General features: G+C 35.0%; 2 protein-coding genes across 11 annotated transcripts in view; one reads left to right on the top strand and one right to left on the bottom strand.

Annotated features, from left to right (window-relative positions):
• CEP290 (centrosomal protein 290) overlaps nucleotides 1-22,294 on the bottom strand; it is a 54,294-nt gene extending 32,000 nt beyond the window's left edge. For 3 of the 9 annotated variants that reach the window (XR_014578637.1, XM_083821374.1, XM_083821376.1), the window contains exons 1-26: nucleotides 22,156-22,294; nucleotides 20,452-20,508; nucleotides 19,730-19,850; nucleotides 19,516-19,593; nucleotides 18,696-18,765; nucleotides 18,447-18,493; nucleotides 17,855-17,998; nucleotides 17,567-17,620; nucleotides 16,514-16,666; nucleotides 15,969-16,151; nucleotides 15,537-15,626; nucleotides 15,339-15,461; nucleotides 13,376-13,499; nucleotides 12,646-12,818; nucleotides 11,470-11,632; nucleotides 10,717-10,817; nucleotides 10,539-10,626; nucleotides 9,945-10,057; nucleotides 8,961-9,242; nucleotides 7,234-7,326; nucleotides 6,831-6,915; nucleotides 5,855-5,997; nucleotides 5,085-5,249; nucleotides 3,644-3,793; nucleotides 2,506-2,621; nucleotides 1,010-1,112 (exon numbers count right to left, since the gene is read on the bottom strand). Coding sequence is in view for 8 of the 9 variants with exons in the window: in XM_083821374.1 (XP_083677500.1) it covers nucleotides 1,010-1,112; nucleotides 2,506-2,621; nucleotides 3,644-3,793; nucleotides 5,085-5,249; nucleotides 5,855-5,997; nucleotides 6,831-6,915; nucleotides 7,234-7,326; nucleotides 8,961-9,242; nucleotides 9,945-10,057; nucleotides 10,539-10,626; nucleotides 10,717-10,817; nucleotides 11,470-11,632; nucleotides 12,646-12,818; nucleotides 13,376-13,499; nucleotides 15,339-15,461; nucleotides 15,537-15,626; nucleotides 15,969-16,151; nucleotides 16,514-16,666; nucleotides 17,567-17,620; nucleotides 17,855-17,998; nucleotides 18,447-18,493; nucleotides 18,696-18,765; nucleotides 19,516-19,593; nucleotides 19,730-19,831 (2,943 nt within the window). In the remaining variant the exon portion in view is untranslated. Of the gene's footprint in view, nucleotides 1-1,009; nucleotides 1,113-2,505; nucleotides 2,622-3,643; nucleotides 3,794-5,084; nucleotides 5,250-5,854; nucleotides 5,998-6,830; nucleotides 6,916-7,233; nucleotides 7,327-8,960; nucleotides 9,243-9,944; nucleotides 10,058-10,538; nucleotides 10,627-10,716; nucleotides 10,818-11,469; nucleotides 11,633-12,645; nucleotides 12,819-13,375; nucleotides 13,500-15,290; nucleotides 15,462-15,536; nucleotides 15,627-15,968; nucleotides 16,152-16,513; nucleotides 16,667-17,566; nucleotides 17,621-17,854; nucleotides 17,999-18,446; nucleotides 18,494-18,695; nucleotides 18,766-19,515; nucleotides 19,594-19,729; nucleotides 19,851-20,451; nucleotides 20,509-21,494; nucleotides 22,130-22,155 lie in introns of those variants that run through there. The other 6 variants (XM_083821381.1, XM_083821379.1, XM_083821375.1 and 3 more) reach the window with 5 other exon arrangements.
• A 15-nt stretch (nucleotides 22,295-22,309) lies between these two features.
• The window catches only part of TMTC3 (transmembrane O-mannosyltransferase targeting cadherins 3), a 36,183-nt gene continuing 35,579 nt past the window's right edge, over nucleotides 22,310-22,913 (top strand). For both annotated transcript variants that reach the window (XM_083821383.1, XM_083821382.1), the window contains exon 1: nucleotides 22,310-22,447. The gene's annotated coding sequence lies outside the window, so the exon portion shown is untranslated. The remainder of the gene's footprint in view (nucleotides 22,448-22,913) is intronic.

Raw genomic sequence — 22,913 nt, 5'->3', positions numbered from 1 at the left:
GAAGAACGCACTAAGAGCAGCCTTGTGGAGAAGAACTTTGGGGTTCTGGTCAACAAAAAACATGACAACAGCCAGCAGTGTGCGTTTGCAGCCCAGGCAGCCCAGTGTATTCCTCCCTGCATCAACAGAAGTGTGACCAGGAAGCCAAGGGAAGTGATTGTCCACCTCTACTCTGCCTTTGTGAGGCCCCACTTGCAGTGCTGTATCCAGGTCTGGGGCCCCAATGTTAGAGCACAATGAACACCTGTTAGAGGAAGTCCAGAGGATGGCCATGAATATGATCAGAGGGCTGGTGCACCTATCCTGTGAAGAGAGCTGGAGATATTCAGCCTGGAGAAGAGAAGGCTCCAGGGAGACCTCACTGCAGCCTTGCAATACTTTAAAAAAGACAGAGAGTGACTTTTTGCTCAGGCAGATAGTAATAGGACAAGGGGGAATGGTTTTAAACTAAAAGAGGGGAGATTTAGATCAGGTATTAGATTGAAATTCTTCACTCAGAGGGTGGTGAAGCACTGAAACAGGATGCCCAGAGAAGCTGTGGATGCCCCATCCCTGGAGGTGTTCAAGGCCAGGCTGCATGGGACCCTGGGCAACCTCATCTAGTGGGCAGTATCTCTGCCCAAGGTGGGGGCTTGGCACGGGATGATCTTTAAGGTCCCTTCCAGTGCAAGCCATTCTATGATTTTATGAAGAGTATGCATGTGGCTAGAAAAAAAACACCAGAACCCTGGAAGCCTGAAGCCATCAAAAAATGCCATGACAGCTGGCAGGGATTCCACTGTTTAGGCTTACGGTAAGATTTTGTAGGTGTCTTAATAACGTGATATACCTTTTGCATTGTTGATACTGATTTTGAATGTACAGTTCACTGACTGATTTGGTTTTAATTGAGCAGTTTTTCTCTGCAACATTTTCACCTTCTAACAAATTATAGTACTGTTTTAAAACCTTTTTTCTCCTTCTTAATATGTTTTTCCACTTCTACTTTGGAAGCAACAAAATTACTTACAAAATATTCCTTTATTTTTGTAGCATCCTGTTCTTTTTGCTCTTCTAGCTTTTTCTTTTCCTCTTTCATTTCTTCTGATTCTTTCTGCCAGCTCTCCTTTTCACTGAAACAGCAATTACATATTTTCATTTACAATCATGAAGTGCTTGTTGAGTTTCAAAATGCAATTTGGAAAAGACATTATAAATTGTAGGTGGATAATTGAAAACTTATCTCCTCTGTTTAGGCTGCTGCTAGATTAATGATTTTCCCTCTAAATAAAACTTAGGTTCCCCATATTCAAAATCAACATTAGAGGTCAGCCTTCTAAATATAATGGCAGGCAATGGCTGTAATATTAACTCAAAGTTTCAATCATCTTGCAAGTCTTTCTTTCCATTGCATTCATTTTATTTCAAGTGCACAAACAACCTCATTTCCCACTCTATTTTTTTCTATTTTAGTGAAAAAGATAAAACGATATAACCATTAAGCCTTGTTGTGGCCCGAACTACTCTCCTCTATCCACTTTTATTTATTTATTTGGAAACAAAAGATCGTGAACTGTCTATACACATCTAATGAGGAAGTTCCTATAGACTGTATAAGATAGTTTAGGTTAGTCTAAACAAATAATGAAGGGTGTTTCAGAACATCTTAGAGAATAGGACATCTTAAAGAGTTTCCCTTTCTCAGTCCCTGATCTCTAAGTAATATTTTCTCTTCAGAGAAGACCTCCTCTATAATGGACGAAAATGGAGGAAAAGGAAGAAGGTGCTCTGAAAGTGAGTCTTTATGGGATGTCACATCAAATAATCTCCTCCCCTTACTTCAACCTGTAACCCCTTTGAAGATTTTCAAGGAATTTCTGAAGCCTTGAGTTATCGTCTTATCCCTCTGACTGATGTACCTAATCTAGTTGTTAATGAGGCAGTATACCATAGTCTTTAATATTTTCAAAAAGCTGTAACTTTCATGTATCAAACAAAAATAATGTCTTTGATTAATGTCTGGGAAGTCTTAACTGATTCAAAGAACACACGGAAGTTCCTACAAGATGAAACACCCTTATTCAAAAAGCCATCCAGTGACTGCTATTTTCAGCCCGAACATAGAAAGGATAACTAATAGTCAGTTAAGAACCCAAATCAACAGATTGACCTCTATGCTTTTACCAAATAAAGATCCTTTGACCATAAGAAGAACTTTATAGAAATTAGATTCAATGAAACATACAAAGAACCGAGAGTCTGAAAGAGAAACAAGCATGAGGGACTGAAGATATGAAATCTTGCAGTCCTCATTATAAAGTATGCATTATGAAAAAGATCTGGTAAAAAACGTAGTTTTTAAGTTTTCTGAGTCTTTACAGGACTAAAGAAGTGCATTAAGTCCCTATACAAGAGTAGCAGCATTTATGACACTAACCAAAGAACACTTCAACTTAGTAATGAATCTTGTACTCAAAAATATTGTACATTTAGATACCTGACTTTTCAGAATTCAGAGAACAATACCTTTGATACTCTTTGTAAAGCAAGCCTTGTTGATGACGAATTACTGCAAATTTTCGCTTATAGTCCTTTACTGAGTCTTCTAATTGTTTAAGTAACTGTTCTTTATTTTCCAGTTCCTAATTTTCCAAATAAAAATATTGAAGTCATTAATATAGGTTTTAAGCATGAAAGCACTAGTTAAAATTACAGTTTTCCCTTTTGTTTTTCATGGTAGATACTTCTGTCAATTCATCTGTATCAATTTTGTGAACTGAAGATATGAAATTTCTTTTTCTGTAGAAGCAACAAATGAAAAAAAAAAAGTCCAGTAAGCACTGGCATTCATATTACTAGGTGTGAAATAGTGCAAAAATGCTCAATAGATTACAGCCCCAAAAGTTTACAACACCAAGGCATGTTGTTAGCCCACATACTTAGTCTACAAAGAATACTAATTGAACATCTGCCTGGAAAGTCATGCTTTCTTTTCACATTCCTAAGTAACTTTCTATTTTATCATCATATGCAACTAAAAGTATTACCTAATAAACAAAAGTAATCAAAGACAGAAGAAATAATATAACAACAACACAATTTATTTCTACTGTATTTCTCAAATAAATATTTGTTCTTTATTATATGCTTGGTCTCTATGCTTCCCATGGGAAACACAAGCTTCGGTTTCAATGTACTTATTCACACTTTTACAAATGTTGACATATTTTTGACATAATGGAATGAAAATTCATACAGTAAATAAAGACCTTCGCTGTACAGAGAAAAACAGATCAAAGTAGGATTTGCACATTCAGACCCAGGTGTGAAATTCAGACAGTAGTGCCAGAATTTCTTGTAAAAAGCGTAAAACTGGAGAAATTTAAAGAAGATTTTTAGATCAAAATTCCCATTTTAAACAGACAAAACCAAATTGTTGTCAAATACACAATTTTTAGTTTCCAGGTTTACAGTGCTGCAAAACATTTACAGCTTTAAACAAACAAACAAAACACAACAGAATAGCCCCAAGAATTTACAGATGTTAAAACTTCAAAATTATTTTGGAAAGCTCTCCCATGTCCATACATGGCATGACAGTAGATTTTGGAGGAAGGAGCTCTATGTTACAAATAATCTTGATAAAAAGGAGTAAGCGATTTACCTGTATAAGACGTATTAAATATTCATTCAGGGAATTAATCATATTAACACTTGAAAGAGCCATCCCTTCTGGAAGATTCACTGTTTTGAAGACAATATTGGCACCTTCTGATTGACGTAATAAGCAAATTTCATTTTTCAGTTGTGTAATCTAAAGAAAATAAACAAAACAAAGTAACTCTTGTTATTTAATTAAAATGCACCTGATAGAAAATCTATTAGTTTTCCTAAGTTAAATCAGCTGCTATTAACACTCTAATTGAGTTCCACTTGTATTCTAAAGAATTCAAACACTCTTAGAAAGTAACCTTTTAAAAAAACTGTGATTACGTGAATAATTAAATGCATAGTAGCTTGAGCCAAATTGATCAAACCACTCCAGCAATCAGGGCAGATTCACATACCTGTTAGTTTTATTCTTAACTGTTTATACAGTGAACTTACATAACTTAAAAAGATAAAGTTTGGATAGAACTATTGCAGCTGGAGCAATAGGAGGTGCTGGAGCACCTCCTATGAACACAGGCTGAGAGAGCTAGGATTGTTCAGCCTGGAGAAGAGAATGCTCTGGAAATTCCTCGTAGTAGCCTTCTAATGTCTAAAGGCAGCCTACAGAAAAGATGGGTGTGGGGGGAGCTCTTTATCAGGCAGTGTAGTGATAGAACAAGGGGAAAACATTTTAAACTAAAAAAGGTAGTGTTATATTAGATAGGAGGAAGAAATTCCTTACTCAGAGGGTGGTGTGGCATTGGCACAGGCTGCCCAGAGAAGCTGTGGATGTCCCGTCCCTGAAGGTGTTCAAGGCCAGGCTGGACAGGACCCTGGGCAACCTGATCTAGTGGGTGACATCCCTGCCCATGGCAGGGGGTTGGAACTACATGATCTTTAAGGTCCCTTTCTATGAGTCTACAAGAGTATTAGTTACTGGCAAATCTTTTTTGTATTACCAAAGATGTTCTAAAGGGAAAATTTAAATTTTGCTTGTTGTAAAATAAAATTCCACTCCTCATTCCTGCCTTGGAAGGAGCATTCAAAATAATCCAGTATACAATTCTAAAAAAGATACAGGATTTTACAGAATTATTCATCATTTTTAGAACACTTAATCTGTTATTTATTTAAATAAATAACAAATACAAGACTACTGGCTTTCTGAAGAAAGAAATCTGTAACCTTTTTTTGGTACAGCTCTCCCCAGAAGACACCCAGGCTTGGTGTACATCATCATATGATACTCCCAGGATGAAGTAACATTAAGAAGAGTAAGATTTGAACTTTAAAAGGACAAACTGGTAAATCCTATATATACATATATTTATATTTATAATTACACTGCTCACTTAAGCTAAATCCAGTATCTTATGCATTGTGTGTTTTTGTTCTAAATTACCATAGCAGAAACTTTTAAGTACAAATTAAATAATGGAAGATAAATTGTATACCTTTTCATTTGCATTTGCCAGCTGATTAGAGAAACTTGTTGCCTCCTTCTGACTCTGTTTCAGTTCCTGTCTTAATTCTTCATTTCGTCCTGTAAGTTGGTCAACCTGAGCTTTCAAGTGCACACTAGCATCAAAGATTCCCTCTGTGTTTTTTGACTCAATTGCCTAAGACAGTAAACATTAAATTAACAAAACAGAGAAAAAGCAGAGAAAAACTTTGTTTTTCCATAATAAACTGGAACCGGTTTTAAGCTACATAAATTTAGAAAAAAAGTGAGAGATTTTAAGTTTTTTTTAATCTACTAATCTGTTTGCTGATGATACATAATTTAAATCATATACCATAATATAAATAATTGCATTTGCCTGTGAAAATACTAATTTTTCAGGAAGATGTTTGAATAAGTAATTTTTCTTCAACATTTCCTGCAGATCCTGTACAGATATGCAAAGAACATAGACAACAACAAGGCATGCAAATGAACATTAACTTAAACTTTATGTATAAGACAACAAACTTGACCAAGACGGTTTTATACTATCCAGCTGAAGGGTTTTTTTTGTTTGTTTGTTTTTAATTTCTGTTGGAAATCTCTTCTTGTATATTTTTAATTCGCTTTTTTACAGAGGAATCACATTATGTACTCCCACTTGTAAGTAAGGAAGTATATACCAGCTACTATTTAATTATACAACAACCCAATAATTTAAAAAATATATATCTATATAACCTAAAAGTCCTATAAGGTCAAATAAACGAGTAAGCTTACATTAACTAAACGGTCCAAACTAGGGATTGTTAAGGCTGTTTCTCCTCCCTTCACACTCGGATCATTCTGCATTTCCTTGACAGCTTGCAGTATTTCTTTCATTCCTTGTTCAAGTTGTTTGTTCTCTTCTGATAATGCTTTTACTGTAATAAATATTGTTAATGTGTCTAAAAGCAGTAAAAAATGAGTTAGCTTTTACTAGGACATTTCATCATAATACCTCTTGATTTGATATATAAGGACATTGTTCATATTATATACAGACATAACTAACCATTAATTTTAAAGTAGATCTGCTAGGTACTTCCCAACAATGTATTTTGCTGGAGAAATATCAGTAAAATAATAGATAAATCCTTAATGGGAACATTTGACTTTACTGAACCTTCCATTCTTCAATGTTTCCTGCCACTGTTTTCACTTTTTTAGTAGCCTGTCTGATCAACTTTCACAGATCCAGAAACATGGCGATCTTCAAAATACTTCTGTGTAAAAATGAAGTATATAGGAAAACTAGGAGAGATCCTAGTTTAATGTATTTAGTATGAATAAACTATGTTTCTTGTACCACTACCATTAATTTAAGTTTAAAATTAGCAAAACTATACATGTATTTATTCACACACACAAATATAAACACATCTTTTTACAAAATGTCATTAAAGAGAATTCAAGGAAATTCCAGTTTGCAAATGTTGTTTATATTATTTTGTAATCTTTGTGTTACCAATTTAAACCAATTCACAACCAAAAATTCAACAATTCATGAGGTTATCAGAATAATTGTATAAAAACATTCCATGTACATGGCAAATTCAATCATTGTGAAAGATAACCAAAGCAACCTGCTTTTAAAAGAAACTGTACAGATGGATATTTGTGGTTACAGTCACAAAAAAAAAAAAAAGTACAAATAAACAAACAATCTGCAGGTACCTGATAACATTCCCCGGCTTTAAAACATGTTCCAACTTACATTTAGATTGAAATGTGACTATTACAGTCCTGTTCTTTTCCAAATCTCTCTCTCTTTCACTTAGTTCTTTTGCAAGATACTCATTCTAAAGAAAAGAAAAAAAAAAGTAAGAATTGTAATTTAGGAATATTAGAATTCTTGTTAAGACTCTATGGTTAAGAAATGTTAAATGAAAATTAACACTTAAAAATATTGCTAATTAATTATATTTAGTAGCGACATAGTCACTGATGCAGTATACAAGCCAAACTAATGTGTTACTATGATGGCAACAATCAAGGAAATTTGTAGAAACAAAATCATTATTTATAGCAACAAAATCATCAGGAAAAGTATTTAAAGCATAGATAAGCTTTATATAAATATCCTTTTTTTTTTTTTTTTTTTAAACACCTTGTACTACCTGCACTGCCTGGCTTCTCCATTTTTCAAGCTGTAATTCTGGATAACTATTCAGCATATTCTTGATCAGCAAATCTCTGTATATCTGCTCATTCTTAAAATAAAAAAGTTATTAGTATATGATTCTATCTCCATTTTTATATAAATTTTTATATTTCCAAGACTTATCTTCTAAATGATCAAAATAACACTTATTCTTTTCTACTAAAAATGCAATTAGCAGGCATTATTCATGCTGTAGCTTGGTTAAGAGTATTTTAAGAGAAACCAAAGTAGAAAAGCATACTCCCATAGCATGGAAAAAATGATGTATAATAGAAAAATGCATGACATACACAGATTTAAAGATAGGAAAAACCTATTTTCTGATCTCATCTATTGTAACCATTATGTTTCCTCATCAAAACCGAGACAAATAATAAACATGTTTTCTAGATCCATTCAAAATACAATTTTTGTCATCTAGTGTTCTAGTCCCAGCTTTTTCTCAAACTGGGACTACGCCTTCATGAAAACTTCCTAGCCCATATATGAATCTCCTGACTGAAATGCAAGTGCAACAGAGACAGATTTACTAGAAGAATTACACAAGGTATATCCCATACAATACTGTCCAGGGAAACACAAATTCTTGGTCATACAGCAGTTGGAACAGCAGTCTACAAGTATATAACACAGGTAGGACCGTGAGACTGCAGGAACTGACTTGATTCATGCCCCAAATATCTCTCTAGTACCAAAAACAAAGACCTGCGCTATACAAAAACTAACACAGCATCTTACGGTAACTATTTTGGAAGCTACCAGAGAATATTTTTTTTTAATATCATTTATCACATAAATAAAACACAGCAAGCATCCTGAAATCAATCTTTTCTTGTAATGATTCTAGCAAGTTTTCAAAAACCCTACTAAGAACCTAAAATATTTTGTCATTATGGATCTTTTTAATAAATGAAATTTTTAATTGAAAATCTTTTCAGTTTTTTCTGAGAACAGATAGATATTATCCATTTCTCTGCCAGTTGACCAAGATAAAAAGATAGAAGAACAAACTTGGAAATTTTTTAGAAGTTTCCCAGAAGGAAAGGCCTTTCTTATTCCAGAAGTCTAACTTTACACCGTTTTCTTTAGATGTAGGAGACATGCTCTAGTCATATAACATCTGTATCTTTTAACAGAAATCTCTTCTTTCACGTCAAAGGACTGAATCAGTCCCTACTTTATTCAACTAATACTTGCAAATTAGCACTGTGATATTTGTCTGTGTACTTAAAAACATTTTAAGATGATTATCCTCAAATTATGTTGCTCAATACACAGTTGCAACCATCGATTCATTTGTGATGTAAAGATGTATGCATTAATAATACAAGTGGTGTGCAGGAAAATAAGTATTTTGTTTCCACGTAATGCACATAAGATCATAGAATAAAAACTATTCCCTCTTCATACCCGTCTATATTGATGTGCATGTGTGTTTTGCAAATTTTTTCTACAGACAGGAAGAAAGTGTCAAAAAATATAGTGATATATTAAGTCAACAAATCAACTGCAAACTAATAACTTGGGCATTTGTTTGTTCTAATTTAAAGAATGTGCCAATTCTATTTGAATCATTGCATAGATTTAAATAAAGATGAAATTAAACTAACATATCTTCATTATTTGAATTTATCTCCTAAATAACTGCAACAGATAAGCACACACATTATAAAGGAGCCTCACCTGTGATCTAAGAAAGGCTAATTCCCTTCTCAACTGCTGTATGAGATAATCAACAGGATCTACTTGACCTGAGCATTCTGAATGTCCATTTTCAAATTCACTTTCCAAAGTTTTCACCTGCAGCAATTCTTTTACACAGTTCTTTCTTTCTCCATCTTCTTGAAAGGTATTTAAATCAGAAAACTTTATTTGCAAATAATCCTGCTTATCCTTCAATGTCATTCTTTGTGTTTTGAGAGTTACCGGCTTTCCAAGAACAGATGCACAAGAAATCGGAGAGCTCTGGCCAAGAGATGGACATGCACAAAAATTTTCCTCACTTCTTTGATCTGAATTAGAAGTTATAGACACTTGATTCGGAAAAGACGCTTTGTTTCTGTAACTTTGGTCATTTACTTCTGAAGCCTACCACATTCTCTGATACACAGAAAATGAATCTGTGCAGTCTGATTTTGAGTCTTTTGACACCTCTCTAATGTCTGCATTATCTATTATCCCTGATGCCACTGTAAATTGTAGTTCTGGTGATATGAAAAGTTCTTTTATCCTAAGAGTTTCTGAATTACAGTTGTCATTAACTGCTTGCAACTCTGTCACGTTTTGAACCTAAATGAAGCAAAGAAGCATTTCTATTTCTTTCCAAGTGATTTAAATTCCCAAGTATGCCACAAGTTCTTCTACGTAGATTTCCCACAGCCTTACTCTTTTCAGCTCTATCTTTCTCTGACTTCAAAAGGCTAACTCATGCTTCTCTATCTGCAAGTGTGTTTCTCCCTTCTGTGTTACATGAGTTGATAACCTGTACTCACAAGAAATAATGTTCATTAGTATTCAAAAAAAAACCACAAATGATTAATTTGGGATTTTTTAAAAGCAGTTAATAAAAGCTTATAAAAATATTTGAAAACATATTTACAAACCAATATTATATTTATTTGAAACAGAAATACAATAAATGCTCATGAACTTGGTTTATGAACCTACCTTTGCCTTTACTTCAGCAATATCATGGGTGTCCAAGAAATCAAACTTCCTCTTAGTCATCCACTTCTCTTCAGTAAAGCTATCTGTTATCTGCACATCACCAGCATCCAATGCTAATTGCAAGTAAATGTACAATAAATTACTATGAATTTTTTTTTTTGGTCTTCAAACAAGGGAATATATTCAAGCTACTATATATGAGTTCTAGTTTTCTACTACCCGCAGGGTAAGAAGCTGTAAACCTTTTCATTGGAGCAGATTATGTTTGCCTAGGTGGCACAGAATTTAAGTTTTTAAGTTTTCTGAAACAAATCCATTACAAAGATTTACTGGAAATCATGGTGAGATTATTCTGTATCTAAGAACTACAAGACAATGGCATGACTCTCAAGTGATGGATTACTAGCCATCATAAGTCAAAAAGCTACTGGGCTGTAAGACTACAGAAATACAAAACCACTCACCTCTTTCTACAGATTCAGTGATAATTATTTTGCCTTATAATTTAAGCAAATTAATAGACATAACAGAGCTATATTAGTAACTAAAGACAGAATCTTCTTGCAGGATATTTTATAACACAGAATACCTTACCATTTGTTGCAACTCTTCTTCCTTTCTCCTGAGCCAACTTACGAACCTGTTTTTTCAATTCAATTCTTTCTTCTTCTAGTCTTTCAATCTGCGTATTATTTAACAGACAAGTATTTCACTCCGTTCAAATGCAGTTTCATTATGTAGGTCTTACATAAAAATACAATTTATCACTTACTTCTTTCAAAAGAATATGGTTTTCAGCTCTATATTGCTGCTGTTTTAGTACTTTGCTGTTTCTGATTTCATTTAAATCAATCATTGCCTTTGGCTCAAGACCTGAAACACAGTATATGATGCATAATCACTCATTTGGGAGGAACACTAATGTTAATGGTCATTAATAGGTAGCCCATTTAAGTGACAACACAATCAGTCAAGTAGAACAAAAAAACTAACATATTGATGGTTAAATATACACATATTTCTACACATCATGCTCTGCATAATAACATCAGAAGAAAGCACCATTTTACATTAGTTACTAAAAAAAACAAAGCACAATAAAATACCGCCTAAAATTAACTGTATTTATGTTTAGATTTCTTTATGCAAAAATAAGCCTTTCTGAATTTTTCTCTGTGCTTTTCAATCTAGCATTACAATTTCAGTAAGTTATGGATGATTTCCAAATACTGTATTATGAAGCTAAGTAAGTAGTCTACAATCAAGGAGGAATCAAAAACGACAACAAAAAAAAGCAATGTGAAACCTATTTTCCTGCTTTCTCCACTCAAAGCAACCTGTAGCTAAAGTTTAGACATGTACATACACTCTTTTTCTCCTAACTAACTGAAACTACTTGCAAATATTAGCAGACTATACATAAGTATTTCCAAGTAGTTAGTTGGTATAGTAAAAATGTCCATGACACAATGTTATTTCAATTCCTACACAATAAAAAAATGAAAATATAACAGATACACCATACCTAAGCGCTCTCTAAGCTCTTCATTTTCATCAAGAAAATCATTTATTTTCAGTTCAAGTTTATTTACTTCCTTAATTAACGTTTCAATCTCGTGATCTCTTATTTTGATTTGCTTTTTTAAATCCTTTATTTCAGCAACAGCCTCTTCCAAACCATATATTCCCTGTAAAAATCCAAATGGGAATTATAAACAGATCACATGGAAAAATAAATTATGAATCTGTGTTTCATCCTTACAAAGTTGATGACACTATTTGGAAACAAAACAAGAAAAAAATACTATGATTGAAAACTTATACTAACAAACATACATAGGAGACCATTGATAAGTTATGGAAAGACAACAGTCAAGTGAAAAAATTCTTCCTGAAGACTATAAGGATTCAAAGGAGGTCACCCTCTCAAGTGGCTGACTCAATGTCCGCTAAAGCAAAGCATATTCATTTTTCTGACCATGGCATTCAGTAATTCCTAACTGCAATGCCTATTTTTTCACACAAACAACATTTTCTAGAAAACATACCATACTATCTGTGATTTCTCATGATTGCATTGCAGGACACCAAGACTTTCAGTTTTGCTTAGCTCCAAAATACTTTTGAAATCCACTTATCACAAATACAGATTTCACCAAAAGAGTGCTAATCTTTTTTATGTTATCTTTTTTATGCTAACTGTCCACACAATTTCTGAAGTATCTGAATATTTTTAATATATACTATTTAAATCGAAAAATCATTAAAACCTTACTTAATAAGAAAAAAATGTTTTCCAGTCTGTAAGCACTGTGCTTATTGCAAACAGAGTTGCTGAATAAAATCAGTTCCTACAAATCTATCTTCTGACTACACAGTAACCTCCACATATTTCAATATTATTCAACCCTCTTATTACGGGATTCTTTGAAGAATCCTATCTTGATAATTCAATTAATGTTCAACGTGTTTCAGAAGCCCCTACTCATATGCTAAAATTGTCAACTTGCAAAAGTTAAGTATGGTTAACAAACATGCAATCAGTAACCTCTAGAGGTATTATGAAAGAAAAAGAAAATAAAATAGCATCAGAAGTCATTCATTGAAGTTCTAATTAGAACACTGTCAATAAAAATGCAAGCAGAAAATGATCTGCTAAAAATACGATGAAATACCCTGTCCACTCTGACAAATTGTTTACCAGTTCATAGTCTTTCATTCGTTTCAGAGCCTCAACAAGTTCTTTGTCCTTTTCTTTAGCATCTGCTTCGGCTAGTTCTGCAGACTTCTCAGCCTCCTTTGTTTTCTCCTCTAGCAAGTTTAACTTTTCCTGCATTTCTCCTAAACGATTCTGCTGAACAAGAGTTGAGAGACCTGGAAACAAAAACCTTGATCAACAATTCAACTAGGAATTCTTGCTATCTCAGCAAGAAACACTTCAGATGATGTTATAAAGGAGATCTTCATTATCTGCTCTCAATTAAGTAATTAAAAAAGACTATATGTTATTGCTTTTTTTTATCATTCATTCAAACAACCCTCAAGTATGCACAAAAGGGAGTTTGTTTTGAATTACATGTTACTAATCATCTGCAACTCTTTACTAAGCTGAGCTGAGACGTATCTTATACTCTAACCTATAACGTATGTAATATGTAACATTATTACATATGTAATATATGTAACATTAATTAACTATACAGGTATAGTTTTATTAGGCATTATATTACCTCTAAAACCCACTGGAGTACTGTAAATAAATTTAAACCGTTTTGCATGCTTGACAAATGGAAAGGAACAAAAATTTTAGATTAGTATTACTCAAATATGGCAAACATTTTTCTGTATTTCTAAAGAATAAAGAATATACGGCAAATTTGTTGCTTTTTATTTTCTTTTTAATATACCTTAAAATAAAATGGTCAACTTACCTTTATCTTTTTGGAGATCATTTTTTAATTCCTCAATAAGAAATGCATTTTGTTCCATTTCTTTGGTATACTGTTCGACTTGCTCAGTAAGAAGTCTTATCTGAGCATCTCGCTCTTGCACACCCTAAAAAAAAAATATATTAAAAGAAATTCTTCTTCACTGACCATCTCACTCTTGCACATTACACACACACACACACAAAAAAAAAAAAAAGCTCCATTAAAGAAATTCTTTACTGACAGGGAAACTACCAATACAGAACACCACATTTCTTCAAAATCAAAATGGAGAAATGAAAAGCAGCGAATACAAAGACACAATAAAATTATATAACAAGCAAACATACTGTACTTACAACATAGAGTTCAGATATTATCTAGAAGTTGGATAGATAAAGGCAAAGCAGGAAAAATAAAAGAGTAAAAATAAAGCATTCGCACAACACTATCACACTGACACTAAAGTAGTGCTTAATGATCAATTTTAAATGGAACAGTTCTCTTAGAGTTAAGTCGGTGCATGATAAGAAGTTTTAGATCAAACAGATTTCTTACTACCTCCTCCTAAGCAGGTAGTAGGAACTGAGATATATATATATTAAAGATTGGGAAGACTAACAATCCATCATACATGACACCTATTTTGCCTTTCAACAAGTCATCCAACTTTTAAAAATTCATACCAAATCTTGCTTTGTATGCATATACATCCATAGGTACACACAGACTCTTAAAGTATCTATTAACATATTATTTCTAGGCTTATATATGAACTTTATAAATATCACAGAACGCAGTAGTATTTTTTGCGTGATGAATATATATAAAAAAAAAGAAAAAATAGACTTGTAAAAAAGTTACAGAAAATAATTACAATATAGAAGTCTCAAGAGTTGCTGACCTTACTTTATACCAAAGTTATGAAAAACAAAAGCTCAGTCTTTCTTAGAGGAAAAATATCACCACATTTTAAATCTAAAGATACACCGCTTAGCAAAGCTGTAAAGAGGTAACTATAACCCTTTCAAATGTGAACTTATATCAAACCGTAACAAGCTTGGTCCATTTTGTGTTGCAACACAATGCTGTAGCTTGATTTAATTTTTAAATGCCTTATTTTAAAATACGCTCATTTCCATAAAACTCTTCAGAATGACATGCTCATGACTGTCATCCAAAAAAGCAACTTTTACAGCAATCTAAGTCAGCTAAAAACAGACTGCGTGACTGCGTATCAAAGATCTTTTCAGATACTTCTGTCTTCTGATCATCAGAGGCTAACTGGAACGTAAGGTTTTTTTGTTTGTTTTTAATCCTTTTTTTTCTGTAAGATTACACGTAATGATACATTTATTCAAAAAACACCTGAAGAAGGCAGGAAATCCTCCTGATACATATACATTATGGAAAGCATATTGTTTGATATTGGGGCTCCTAAAGGGCTGTGAGATTTTTTGAATGTTTTATAGTTTTCCAAGAAAGTGGGGAAAGATCATGAAGAATTATCTAATTTGAGATTAATAAAAAAGGCACCTAATTCAGCTAGCTCTGTAACATGCTGAACCACAGACTTGAACAGTATAGCACCAAGCAAGACAAGAGGACACACAAGTTAAAACCTCTAGGTGAGACTTTTCCTCGACTAACCGATTTACTGTAATTTAACAGCATTAAATTCTGGATGCTTAGGTGTTAAAACAATCATTCTAGTTACAGTTAGAAAAGACAAATATGAAAGTAACAGAACCAACTACCAAAAGCTCAATTCATACAGAAAGGGAACGTTCATTTGTGCAATATTAAGCTAACCTTGTAGTGGAATAAATCAACCTGCCTCGTAATTCTCAAATGTGAATGACACAGATTCTGGTTTTTGCAAACTATGAAAGACTATATTATTTGGTCACCAGCTTACCTACAGAATGGTAATTTCTGTGTGTGTAATTTATCAGATGGACTGTACCTGCTGAAGGGCCAGTATACTATTTCTGTCTACATCAAGTCGGGCCATTTTTATTTCCTCTTTCATGTTAAACAACATTTGCTGATACTCTATGAGTTCATCATCTTTTGAAGCTAAGATTTTCTGAAAAGGAAGATAAAATACCATCAGAATTCTTGAAGCAATTCCTAAAAAATAGCCAAAAAATATTAGAAGTACCTTCCATTCTTCAACTTTTTCATTTACAGCTGCCATGAGTGGATCATCTTCCTCATTCTTTGCTTTCAGCTGGTCTGAAAGCTCCTGAACCTAGAGATGCAATTTAGATCAATATGGTATCACAAAACTGTTTTGCTTAAACAACATACAACAACAAACGCAGACATACAACTTAGCAGAAAAGCATTATGGCAGCAAGGTATAGTTCTGGCTCCTAGAACACATGAAGTCTAACACTCTTTATGAAAGTATTTTGTGATCTGCAATAAAGTTTTAAAATTTGCATCAAGCTTAAAGATCACATTATTTTTAGTAATTATTTCAGCAGTGTGCTTTAACTGGAGTTGTTGAACATTTTTGAATTTAAGGAAAAATATGATGATACAATATAAAAGCAAAAAAATACGTTCAATAATATAAGTTAGTTCTTACTTGAAATTTGTACTGTTCTTTCTCCTTTCTTAACTGATCCATAACAATATCAGATTGTTGCACAATTAGTTTCATTTTATTATATTCATCCGTCATCTTCTCCATTTCTTGCACTGATTCCTCAAGATTCTTTCTCATTTCTTGGTTTTGAATGTCTAACTTCTCATTAGTTTCAGTCAAATTCTGCAGAATTAAAGCAACTGCTTTTAAAAAGTATGCATCTTAATACCTGAATAACCAGTAATTGAAAGCTACCTTAAATCTAATACTTGAAAGTATAAATTAGCACAGAAGAGAGTATTTGACCTCTGGATCCTCAATTTCAACAAATCCTAATGACTAAGCACTAAAAAATTACTCTAAAAGACCCGTGTCAGTAACTTCAGTACCTCAGACATTCACAGATGGAGAGTTTATGAATCACAGAACCCAACTGCATTACATATTCCCTTGCCCCGTGTCACTTAGTCTGTAAATTGGCATAGCTTTGTGAAAAATACCATTGTCAGAAGAGTCTAATAAATACTCAACAGCATCCATTTTACCTGAATTTCATCCAAATACTGGACAAGCTCAAAGTTCTTTTTGGACAACTGAGATCTGTAATCAGAATAATCTCCTCTTCGTGACAGAACTGTTTCTTTTTGAGAATCTATTTGCCTCTGATAGTCAATTACATCCTGACGTAATTGTTCATTCTGCACAAAAAGCAATCCAAAAATAAATCTATTTTGAAGAGCTGAATTCAAAGTTGTTGCTTTTCTAATAAGCTAACACAAAGAGCTAAGACAAACACCATCCAAATTCCTACTGTCTGCTTTTAAAAACTTAGAAGCCTCACCTTTCTCTTTATTTGTTTTTTCTTCAGATTAAAAAGGAGAGAACAAGACCAAGAGAACAAAGCATGAAAAATATTAGATTATCTTTGCTTTAGAAAGAATAAATTGGAATCAACATAAAGTCCAAACAAAGTAAAATTTTCCATATACCTGTGCATGTGTGTACATACATACATACATGCACGTAGGTAAAAGGGCACATTTGAGGAATTCTCAAGTTTCCACCAGAACATTAATTGTAATTGTTGCTGTCCATTTTATTCTGCCACAGACCAAGATTAGAGGTAATAAAGGTAGAAAAACAACCAGCAAAAATGTTTTAAGAGACTGATTTAAGAAAAAAAAAATGTATTAAAGAATGTTAACTCTATCTTTTCATTTGTTCTTATATTAACTAATTTTTGTAAAAATTTTATCTTAGCAAAAGCAGCAAGCTTAAACCAAATCCTGTCCACTATCCATCAAATCTATTTGTCAATAGTATTTAAGAAAAATACTAACTGCTCAAGAAGACAAAGTCCAAAGCCAAATTATCTTAGGGCTGTGTAAATTCAAGCATAGACAGCTCCTGACCTCAATTAGCTAAGTTTCCCTTGAACAGATCTATGATAAATTTGTGAAACCTGATTAAAATGTCATAATCAATATCTCCAGTACCTAGGAGATATTCCAGAACAGAATTAAATACCATATCACTCCCCAAAAATATGTAGAAAACTAATAATATATACTGTTTATCAGTATTAATTCTTTACTAACCTCTCTCCTTAATTTGATGTTTTCATTTTCTGTATCTTCATTTCGAAGAGCAAGCTAGAATAAGATGATAAAATCCTTATTGTGTGTGTGCATGTATATATATACATATGTATATCGCTAACATAAACTATGAAAGCAACGAACTCCAGAAACAAAACAGAAGATGAATGCACAGTGGTCCTATTTCATCTTTTTTTTTTTTTTTTTAAATTTCAGAGGCTCTTTTCAAAACATGAAACTTTCAAACACAGTTCCAGAACTGGTTTAGAGATGTCAAGCCATTCTTACCTGTTCATTCACTTTCTTCTCTTTTTCCAATTCCTTTTCTATTTCCATTAACTGTCTCTCTTTTTGTTCTACTTGTTTCTCCAGTTGGCGGATCTCATCACATAAAAAACGAGTATCACGACCACCAGCAGATCTTTGTGCCATCTTAAGAGCATTAAAACGATGTAATAAATATAGTACTGTTCTTCAAAATAGCAATAAAGAGAAGAGAAGAGAAGAGAAGAGAAGAGAAGAGAAGAGAAGAGAAGAGAAGAGAAGAGAAGAGAAGAGAAGAGAAGAGAAGAGAAGAGAAGAGAAGAGAAGAGAAGACCGATACTAAGCCTAATGTTCCTAACGTTCAGGAAAAGCAACAGGAAGGCCTCACTAGCTTCTTAGAAAAAAAAAAAGAATTAATTAAAAAAAAGGGATTTATTCAAATAAAGACAATTTTATTGTAGATAGAAGTCTTTTTAAAAATGAGGCTGATGAATATTCAAAAGCTAGTAAAAAGGATTAACTAAAACTTAGGGCTATTATATTTCCTTAGCTATTTAAAACAGTAGTGCAAAAAATAAAAAAAGCAGCATTCTATAAACAAAATTTTAAAACGTACCTCTAATTCATTTTCCAGCTTCATCACTTTTGTTTTAAATAGATTTTCTGTTAAAATAGAATAGGCACAGAGAATTAACCAGCAAGGTACATAAAGCAACAATGGTTAACTTCACAGCCTTTAAATATTTGGCCCCACTGAGGCAACTGACTTCATATCAGTCAGTATTTTATTCACTTTGTTAAATTAAAAAGAAACAAATATATTATATTTAATAAATCATTTATAAATAGCTTAAGGTTTGCTTACCACATTTGGCTTGTTCTTCCCCAGCTTTTTCAACTTCCTCTAGTGCCAGCTCCACCTCTTGAGCTTTCATCTGGCAAAAAGAGCATAGTAAGCAAAGAAAAAAGATTTACTAACACAAACTAAAAGAGTATTCCATGGACCATGCATTTAGAAGTATGAAAACATGTACAAAAGAATATTTTTCTCTTCAAACAAAGGAAACCACTCATTTTCCCTACAATTAAGAACTTCAGACCGTTGAAATATTTTCTTTAGTAATTTATTCTAAGAAGCTGTCTGAACATTCAAAAGCATGTAGCTGAGAATAGTAATAAAAAATAAAAATAAAAAAAAATCCTAAGACCAATGTGTGCAGCTTTTATTTCTTGTTTTTGGTATGTTTATGAGTAAATACAAAATGTAATAGACTTATAGGATCAGTTTCAGGATAGCCAAGTTTCTTCCATTTGCAGTGACAGTTTTAAAGTTACTCCAAAACATCAACCTACCATAAAAACTTTGATTAAAGTTAAAATCATAATCAATTACTTACTACATCTAACTTCTTTGTGAAATATCTTTGCATTACCTGTAAAACTAAGATTCCCTAACTACATAACTACGTTCACTTGTTCATTTCCCACTGGTATGTGCCATAACCCTAACTGCTGCAGTTACTCTGTTGCACGCACACATGTAGTACACAAATCCTTGTAAGAGTAACCAGTACGCTCAATGCAGGAAAAGAGAAAAAAAAAAAAAAAGTAATCATGTTTTCATTGAAATAAAAAAATAAGCAGATGTACCTACAGAACTGTAGTAAGTGAGGATTAATACAAACCTTCATTAGTGACTGAGTAATTTTAAAAAGATGTATCAACTGTTCAGGAGTTTCATTTTTCAAGTTTTTCCCATCAACCTAAAGAGACAACAGTGTTTTTATACAAATATCAATGAAATTCACAAAATAAAGCGTTTATGCATGTGACAGACCAGAGACTCTTCAGAGGAGAATGCATAGCAAAACCAGTACATTCTGTTTTCCCCTTGAGTACCTTGGACACAGTCTCTAGCAATCTGTCTGCTAGTTCCTCTTGACCAGGCAAAGCATCTGGATCAACTCTCATAAGCTTCTTCCAATCTACAATGGGTGCCATATTGATTTTATAGTATTTTCTTGGAAAAGAAATATAGAAATAACAGTTATGAGACATTAACACTGCCCATCAGTTATTTATCATATGACTTAAAGGAGGCCAGCTAGTGTACAACACAAGACAATATTAATAACCATATGGATTTTTTAATAAATGTACTGATTAACATTCAGTTCACATTTTGCTCCGTTGTAAATACGTAGACTGTAGTCTAAGTAGGCTATAATAAAACCATTTTTAAGTTACAAATTAGATCATGCAAAATCAAAGAATTTGTGATTCAAACACTGAACATCGAGATGCATGTGAAACCTCATTTTTCACTTCTAAATGTCATTCAGTTCTTCCCAATTTCTCTTGAATCTGCCCTTGCATGATAAAAATCTCCTTATATTGACAAAATCATTATTTCCTATGTATTTAAAACACAACCAACACCTGCTTCAGTTTGATGCCACAAGCGTCCATTTCTTGATACTCATTTCTAAGATACTAAACTCTTGTATTAAGCATCCTTTCCTTTTGATTAGAATACTTGAATTGAGCCAGGACAGTAGACAATCTGCAAACTGACAAATATATAAATTGGAAGTAATGCACAGTTTTGTTCTACTGCTTACCAGCCAGATGCTATAGGTGACGGTGACTTGTCATGTACCTGGAAGTCAATGCAATACCTGAAAAAGACAAAAGAGATTGGAAGACTTGGATTATTATGTTTTTCAGAGCTGTCTCTGACCTATATTGCCAAGCCTTAAAAAGCAGATTCTGCCAAGTTTCAAAAAAAAAAAGTTTTGAAAATTTATTTACATATTGCCCTTAAATTATAAATATAGTATAAATGGTTAGGAAAAATAAGTAAAAAAATAATAAAACCAACTAGGATGTTTAATTCATTAATATTCAATAAACTTGATGATGCAAAAAGGATATATATTTTACTGGAAAAAATCAAGCTGAATCAATAACCATAACAAAGGTGTATGCTAGGCATATCTCAAGATCTTTTCCCTCATTCACTGTTCATCATTTAAACATTCAACAACTGAAACTTCCATCTTTAATGAAAGTCTGAACAGATATTACTTTTGCAGAATATATTCCTGAGATGAGATGTAGATGTAAATGTAGATGAGATGTAGAAAATATATATATGACTATCAAATCTATTCTGAGAGTAAATGCACTACCTTACTACTGTTGATCTTTCCCTACCTTTCTTGTTTAAAAATCCTTTTCCTTAACTTATAAAATGTCTTTAAGAAAGTATCAGTCTTGAAATGGTATCAAAAGGAAGAGAGATATAAACAAAATAATCCAAATTCTTGGGAGACCATCTACAGTAAAATATAGGGGGGCACAACCTAAGCGTGAAGTATGTTTTACAGTATATATGTATTTAAGGACAATAAAAGGGAAGTTAATTCTTCATAAAATTTAGCTGATCCCTTCCACTTGGTAGAATGTGTGCTTTTATTTGACAGAAGGTCTGCGTGGTGAGACAAGGAGATCAGGGCTCTAAAAAATGTGAAATATACATGCATTTGATGGTAGCCATCACAAGATTTTCTTGACTTACTTTAGGCACCAAACATACATAAAATAGCCTGATGCTATAAAGTTCAGTAAGGACTGATAAAATAGGAGCGCTGGGCATGCTCACGTGCTATCAGAACTTGGTAGGACATCCAGGACGGCCCACCAGAGACCGCGCAAAGGAGAGGCAGCCCAAGCACCACGCAGATTCCTCATCATCACAGGGACATTGGGCACCAGTACAAACAGCTGCTCCTCTTCCATAACATGCGTACAATGTGTATTACAGTCATAGATACTTGAGCGAGACTGAATCCCAAGAAGCAGCAAAGACAGGTGGGACATGCGCTAACTTTCTGTTAGTTTAGCGGAACTAACCCAGATTAAGCTACTTAGGATTTCCAAACTAGGTCACCCAGACTAGCTCCGATACGCTAGCTCTACAGAGCACTACACCCCAGCCACAAAGCACCTTGTGCAGGGCTCCCATTTCCTTCCAACTGACACACCCCCTCCCGAGATGCCACACGGACAGACAGACCGCCGTCCCTGCAGGGTGTCCCAGCCCTGCCCCCGTTTTAGACCCTGCTGAACTCGCAGACTGCCCGACCCGGCACCCCTGGGAACGGCAACAGCCCCCGGACGCCTCAGCAGGGGCAGGGGCAGGGGCAGAGCCCCCCTACTGGTCCCCCGGCCCCGGCCGCCTTCCACCCGCCTCCCCCCGGCCGGCAGCAGCGCAGCCCCCGACGGCCCCGGCCGCAGCCCCTCGGGCCGCCCCTTGGCCTCACCGCTCCGCCAGGGCGGCGGCGGCGACAACGGAGGCCGCTGCCAGGCGACGCCCGCAGCCTCGCCTGGCGGCTCCGCTGTCCGGAACTGGGAGACGCGCAGGGGCGGGGAGAGGCAACGAGGCGCGGTGGCGCCCAGGCGGGCCTAGGGCCCTCGCGGCGGACTACGAGTCCCAGCATGGCGCGCGGCTCCCAGCACGCCCCGGCGCCCCGAGGGGAGCGCTGTCCCGACATCCTTTGCTTGGGCAGCGACAGCTGGGGGCGGCGGCGGCGGATCCGAGGCGGCCTCAGTCAGGTAGGGCGGGCGGTGGCGGCGGCTGGCCGGGGCTGCCCTCTGCTCACGGGGTCCCGGGGGAGGGCTCGGCGGAGCCGTCGCTGCCCGCGGTGGTGCTCCTCGCAGCTTCGGGTCGGGCTCCGGTGCGGCCTCGGTCCCCCGAGCTTCCCCGGCCCGCTCCACTCCTTTCCTAGGTTTCCCTAACGGGGGCTGCCCCAGAGGCAGCGTGCCCTCTCCCGGCCCCTGCGGGTGTGTGCGCGCTTCTCTGCGTGGCCCCGACCTGCAGGTGGCCGCTGGTCGGGCCCCGGAGCGCTGCATCCATAAACTGCCGGCGTCCCGTTGGCGCTGCCAGCCGGCGAGGGGGGCTGAGCGTTGGTAGTGGTCCGACGGCCCAAAAGGTTCGGGGTCCACTGCTATAGCTAACTAGGCGTGAACGCATCCTAAATAAAAAAGGAAAACCAGTAACCGCGTGAAGTGTCTGTATACG

Source organism: Anser anser (assembly GCF_964211835.1).
Source record: "Anser anser genome assembly, chromosome: 1".
Lineage (NCBI taxonomy): Eukaryota > Metazoa > Chordata > Aves > Anseriformes > Anatidae > Anser > Anser anser.
The sequence above is the reverse complement of the archived record's forward strand: the minus strand, read 5'-3'. Positions and strand labels throughout refer to the sequence as shown.